This window comes from Nanorana parkeri, unplaced genomic scaffold, assembly GCF_000935625.1.
Source record: "Nanorana parkeri isolate BGI_ZX_2015 unplaced genomic scaffold, ASM93562v1 scaffold11, whole genome shotgun sequence".
Lineage (NCBI taxonomy): Eukaryota > Metazoa > Chordata > Amphibia > Anura > Dicroglossidae > Nanorana > Nanorana parkeri.
Window position 1 is genome coordinate 877,297 of NW_017306279.1, and position 6,739 is coordinate 884,035.

Consider the following 6,739-nt stretch of genomic DNA (forward strand, 5'->3'; position numbering starts at 1 on the left):
CAGCAGTAAGAGCATTTGCTTTGTTCCATGCAACCAGCAGCACTATTCCCCATTCTTCTCTGGCTCTCTTGTTTCTCACTCTCCCCTGCTGGAGGAGTCTGCAGCATCAGTCCTTCCCCTACCTCCAACCAGATGCATACTGGGATGTATAGTCCCATTGAAGCTACACCCTGGGGTGTGAAGCAGAAAGATAAATGACAGATCCCAGAGATGGGTCATTGATAAGCGGTAAAGTGAGATAGAATACCACATGGAGTCAGTATCATGTTGAAGTGTTTAGACTGCGGGCTGGCTGGACAGAATCCTACTATAGTTCGTTCATATGTCACAGAAACAGTCCATCCTCTGACATAAGCCTTATTCTGCTTTGAATGCATTGTTTGGAGTAAAATATGAATGTGTCATGTTAGAATGTTTAAAGGGACGATTTGTATTAACCCTTGCAGTGGGGCTACCCCCTCCACTGCCTTTGTCAAGTGCTCATTCTGGCCTAGGCAGGAAAATCAAAGTTATACTGTACTCACCTGATCCTTGGAGTCTTTTCTCTCCCCCCTCTGCTGCAGCAGTCTAAGGTCTGTGAGTCATCACTTTCTATACCCAGCGTATAGCATGTGAGGGCACTGAGGTCATCCCATCAGAGCAGCGGAGGAGACAAGCTGGGAGGAGCACTGTCATAGCTGGCCAGCTTTGAGGATCGGATGAGTACAACTTTGTGTTTTTTTTTCCTCCCTAGACCAAAACAAGCACTTAACCCGTGCAGTGCAGGGGTAGCCCCACTGCAAGGGTTAATAAACATTTTGCCTAGAGTACTTCTTTAAAGCCTAAGAGTTTTTATTTAATTTTGCAAAGGGTAACAGCCTCTTCTGTCTTTGCCATCCATGTCCTTCCTGGGCTGATTGTTCCTGCACTTCCTTTTAGATCAGGAAGGCATGTGAATACTTTCCAATAGGGACAAAAAAAATGTTGGTACAGTGGTGAAAGGGTTAGAACCTCTGCCAGTTTGTATTGTAGTCTATGCCTTCCTGTCCCAGACACAGCCATGTCATTTCTTGTGCAGGTGTCACAGGAAGATCTTCCCGGGGGAGGAGGAAACAGACAAATCACTCACATTTTATCCAAAACATTTTCCACTTGAGCTAGAATGTTCAGATGCTTTTTTTTTATTTTTATGTGACTTGCTGTGTGCATGGAATAGTATGTCTGCAAAACTCCACCAACTAGGAGAATCCTTTGCTCCCTATTGTAGTAACAAGCTCCCAGAGATTTCCAGCTAGCCCTGCTACTCGGGTTTCCACATTGTAGTGTCATGTCAGACGACATTCCTCCTTTGCTTCTGCCGTCGTCTTTCTTACCTAACGTGACTCCATCTCCACGGAAACCGGTTGTTTTGGGTTACCCAAGCCTTCATCAGTGATAGTATCCATAGCTTCAAGAACCGATGCGTACAGGCGCTCGGTGTGTCTTTCAAGCTCTCCAGATTGTTTGGAAATTAATGCCAACGTGTCCTTCAGAACTAATGAGAGGTTATAGAAAAGGTCACTGTAGCATCTCCACTCATAATTCTTCATGAGTTTGTCAGTAAACATACACAAGCAGCGTCCCTGCTGCCCTACAAGTCATATCTAAGAATTAACTCTACACCCTCACAGTCTAATGACTCGCAGGTCATTGTGTGTATATATATTGGATACGGATAGTTCAGTACAACAGAATTCCAGTTGTTTGCTAGTCACTTTGTAGCCTTTGTTTAGAGGCATCTACCGTGTTCATATAATAGAGGTACTTGTTTAATATGTCATGGCTCTTGTATGGTCAGCATCATGAGGGCTTGTGCACACAGGTGCAGTGCATTTACTACATAAAACTCAGGATCTGGGGCGGCAGCAAGATCCAATGTTTTAAATCACCCAAAAACTACACACCTAACATTACAGTATCATTTACATGTGTACAAGCAGAAAGCGTTAAAAGGAGAATTATGGGGGTAAGTGTTTTCCCCCATAGTTCTCAGGGTGACGGGAGGACATAAACTAGCGTCCTCTCATGACCCCAAAGCTCAGTATATAGCGAGCTACAGATCGCGGTATACCGAGACCGCCACAGCTGGGACGGATCCCAACATTACCGTCAAGATCCACCCAGCTGCGTGAGTGACAGCTGGCTCTGCCGATCTAGAGGCAGAGCCAGCTGTACCCGCCCCCTCCCTCGTCCGTTCCGCCAGTCAGTGCTGGAGGATCGGAGGGGAATCCCTGCAGGGAGCCGTGAGTGACAGTCACCGCTCTCTGCACAGATAGATCAAGAAGTGAGCGAGCGAGTGGTACGTGTTCGTCCACTTCCCGATCTATTGAGCCGACCTGTGACAGTCTCATTGTGACACGTCGGCTCAAACTATGAGGTGAGTGAAAATCACTCACCCCATAGCTCTCCTTTAATGAAGCTGTATGCATGCAAGCCCTGGCACATAAGCAGGCCCATGGACACAGATTTTTTATTTTAATCTTACAGATCTGAGCACAGCGCAAGTTTACTGATCCTAATGTAACAGTGTGTATGGGGGAATGGAAAGCATACGTCTGCATTCTGATCCATAAAAAGAAGAAAACAGGAAAAGTCCTGTGCCTGAGCTCTTAGTGCTTTTGTTCTCATCATTACTACTTCCACTGTACTGGCATCTCATCATTACTACTTCCACTGTACTGGCAATGTATTGGAACACATATATGTGTTGACACACACACTAAACAAATGTTGTTAGCAACTAAATAAATTTGAATTGCTAACGGAATTCTCTGCAGCAGAATGTAAACAATGGGGAGGAATAGCCTGCTTGCTATTGGCCATTTCAAATTGCAATAGCAGGCTAGCTATTGAAACCCTGCACACTTAGCAGAGGAGCGGACCCTAGAGAACTTTCTCTCTTGGATCGGCGCCTCTGATCAGAGGGCAGATTTTAATAGCCTGCCTGCTATTGCAATTTGAAATAGCCAATAGCAGGGTGGCTATTGCTCCCTCCCACTGGCGAGGCAAAATGGGGCATCTACCATCCACGTGGGTTCCGGATAACTGGAGTTTACTGTAATTGCATCTAAATTAGCCAGATAAAACAGTGATTAATAGAGAACTATAGCTATACCTTTTTTGTTTGGCCTTGCATCTCTTTCGGGTCACAGGAATACATTTACTAATGTACGCATGGGATCCAAAGTCGGCATATAGTAGGCTACTGTTCACTCACACTTGTCTGCTTGTCAGAATCCTAAGGGTCCGTTCACACCACGACGCCCTGTGATGCAATGTGTGGAGCCGTAATGAATGGGCTGCAACTCCCCAGAACACAGGTACTTTGTTGAGCTGTATGGAGGTGCCATTTAAAATGACTGCTACTACAATCCACCATCATAGACTGGTGTAAACAGACCCCAAGCGGAGTGAGGTTTATAAACAAAGACTTCAGCCATTTATCTGTTTTATATAGACTGCTTAAAAACTGTCGTGCGCACGTCCACAGGCAAAAAAATTTTTTTTTACCCGTTTCCAGTGCACTACAAGTTGATACCCAAGGGTCAGGTGTAGTTGAAAACATGCGTGAACACATGCTACAACATGCACAAAACAATGTCAGTTTATCAAAACTGGAACAGCTGTGCATGGTAGCCAGTCAGCTTCTCTTTCATTTTCAAAACTTAATTGAACTGAATAGAGAATCTGATTGGTTACTATGAGCAACTGCTCTAGTTTTGATAAATTCCCCCCTGTGAATGGGACATTTTACCCGATGACAAACAAGTCTTACCCAAAGAATTAACTGCCATACATTTCACCAGCGACTCTCCATCCTTCAGAATTGTATTAGCCAGTGTTCTCTGCTCTGCTACATCCTTCTTCAGTTTCTGCAATGGACAAGTGAACATTGTACAATTATTATGCATTCAATAGGAAATCTTTGCCACTCTGCAGAGCTTTCAGCTGAAAAAACAATTCATTGCATAACCTTTAGGCAGAGCACAACAGTTATCCAAACACTGTTCTAGACAGGAGTCAACAAATCCCTGGTGGTAGCAAGCGGCATTTTCAGTAAGGGCGGCCTCCATGTTTCTTTCACAGAGATATTCCAACATGTTACAGTTGCTCCTCTTGCTGCATTCACACTCCATTCTCACCAGTGTTGCTGAATCGGTTGCACAGTTTTGCTTCAGAAGGACCACATATGGGCCAACCTTTTCAGAAAAGGCTTCTGGTGCTGAAGACATCAAGGCCAATTCATGAATCTCAGAGACCATGTAAGGAACATACTTTAAACGACATGCTTGAGACTCAAAGCGTAGCTAAAACCTAAACCAAAATGCAATATATTGCAGCTTACCGGTCCTTAAAAGTGGCAGCTGCATTCCTTTTCTTTTTTTCCCCAGGCAATTTCCCTTTATTCTCACCTGGTGATCGCGCAAAGACCACATTTCCTGTTCTTCCATGTCTACACCCATGTCTCTATTTTACACTACAGAAGGAGCCATGGTTGTCACACAGGCTGGACTTTAAACATGTCTGTCTTTGTTCATCTCCATTACAAGGTGGATTGATGGGACTAGCACACAAGAAAGAGAAGGATCTTTGTGCTTGCTTTTCAACTCACCGGAAGTGACAAGGACACTGGGGTTCTGGCAAGATCAACAACAAGTGTATTTTGTACTTGTTAAAAATATTCTTAGCCTAAGAAATGAAAAACGAATGCAGCCACCACATGTAAAGGACTGGCAAGCTGCAATCAAGCTACATTATTTTCATTTAGAGCTAGACACGCTTTAAGCCATTGTTTTACTGCCTTCCAGGTTTTCTGTTTGTCCTAGACAAGGTATTTTAGGTAATAAAGCAAGAAAATGAAAAAGATATCAAAAATGTATTTATTAATAATATAACATTTCTGGCCAGAGAGGTCAAGGTGGTATTTTTGAACCAACGTATTTGATCTCTCATGGCAACTACAGGCCAATAACAAAATTGAAGTTCAATGAGGCCCCAAACTGTCCTGTGTTCACAAACGCTTCACTTCCCTTTAACATTTCACAGATAACCAGCAAGGCTTTCCTTACTGTGCAATTCCATTTTCCCAGGCAAATTTGGGAAAATGGAATTACCCCCTCCAATCTGTCCCCCCCCCCGCTTAGATCTTACCTGTCAACCATTGATCATTCCCCTCCATGGCTCCCGGTGTAATATCCATACTCCAGATTGCAGGCCTACGGTATGCATTCAAATTTCGTTAAAAATAGCAAGCTTCACATTGGTCATGACAGTCAAGTGATCGCCCTGACCAATGAGTGCTCACCATTTGCAAGCAAAAGTTGAAATACATATTGCAGGGCTGCAATGCTATGTATGGAGTACGGATATTACACTGTCAACCACTAGGGAAAAGAAGCGATCATCGACAGGTAAGAGCAGCAGGGTTAGTTATGTGGGGGAGAGGGGGCAGATTGGTGGGGGCAATTCAATTTTCCCCAAATTCACCTGGGAAAGTGGAATTACCCTTTAAACCTTGAAATACTGCAAGTTTCAAAATCTTGCACTATATATATTTTAATAAAAAAAAAAACAAGGAGACATTTAATAACATCTAAGCTAAGTGCTGCAGTTCTCTAGTATTAAGTGAAAGTAATCTAGACCTTTAAACAGGGAACATATGCCGTTAATCTTTCTGTATCATTTCATTTTAACATGTCTGTCAAATAAAGTGAAAATCTTACCAGGTAAACGCTCAGTGATAGCTGTATGCTCTCCACACTGGGCTTTGGGGTGCTCCATTTGTCTGTAACCTCCGCAACACTGTACAGCCATTGTATTAGCTTGTCCAACTGGCAACAGAATTTCTAGACCAAGTGTAACATATCACAATGAGTTTGGCAGTATATACAGTCTGGTAATATAAAACCTAGTGTATGAACGTACCAGGTTCTCTTACCTGTTAATGCTATTATTAATTACATGCACCACCAGGCAACCACTGAAACAACCCTTGTGTGCGTGTTCATGTATAGACTGTGTATTTTCACCAAAACATTCAATGACCTATATGCAATGCATGTATAGGCACACTACAGGCAGGATCAATAGGTGAAAATGGAGAAAAGACTGAAAAGAAAACTAATGCAGGCATCACATCTAAAAACTGGTAAGCTGCAATACAGTACAAATGTGTGTTCTTGGGTGTGCATACACTTTAACATGTTTATTCTGTGTGAAATATATACTAATGGTAGTACTCACATCACTACAACAGATGCACATGTATGTAGAGAACAAAGAATACAAGACTGAGTCACACATATGATGCTCCACCAGGCATACCACTTTGTGGTAGAAAATCTCCACTTTTATGACGGCTTCCTTTATCCAGGAGGCACTTCATGCGGTAAATCTATATTTTCCTTGAACTGGACCTGTATGACTGCACATAAAGCCAGTAGCCTTACTGGAATCTGCTGGTCTTAAAAGGTTTCATAGAGAGCCGTTCAAGATAAGAATGAAGGGGATGTGAGCCATTAACCTATGGACGCATAGGACCTGTGGAGACTACTTAACAGATGGCAGTAAGTACAGCTAAGAAATATAAAAGGTGAGACTCATACTGCAAAAGATGGAGAATCGTTGTAGAGGGAATTAAAAGAGTTGCTTTATTAAAATTATTTTAGGAACATATTCTTCCAATTTTTGATCCTGGACCTCTAAAAAAAAAAAACAAGAA

General features: G+C 42.8%; 1 protein-coding gene across 1 annotated transcript in view; it reads right to left on the reverse strand.

The window, feature by feature from the left end:
* Nucleotides 1–1,352: 1,352 nt before the first annotated feature.
* Nucleotides 1,353–6,739, reverse strand: part of CEP68 (centrosomal protein 68) — a 6,824-nt gene continuing 1,437 nt past the window's right edge. The window contains exons 2-4 of the mRNA XM_018555828.1: nt 5,742–5,864; nt 3,794–3,890; nt 1,353–1,513 (exon numbers count right to left, since the gene is read on the reverse strand). Of these exons, the coding sequence (XP_018411330.1) occupies nt 1,353–1,513; nt 3,794–3,890; nt 5,742–5,864 (381 nt within the window). The remainder of the gene's footprint in view (nt 1,514–3,793; nt 3,891–5,741; nt 5,865–6,739) is intronic.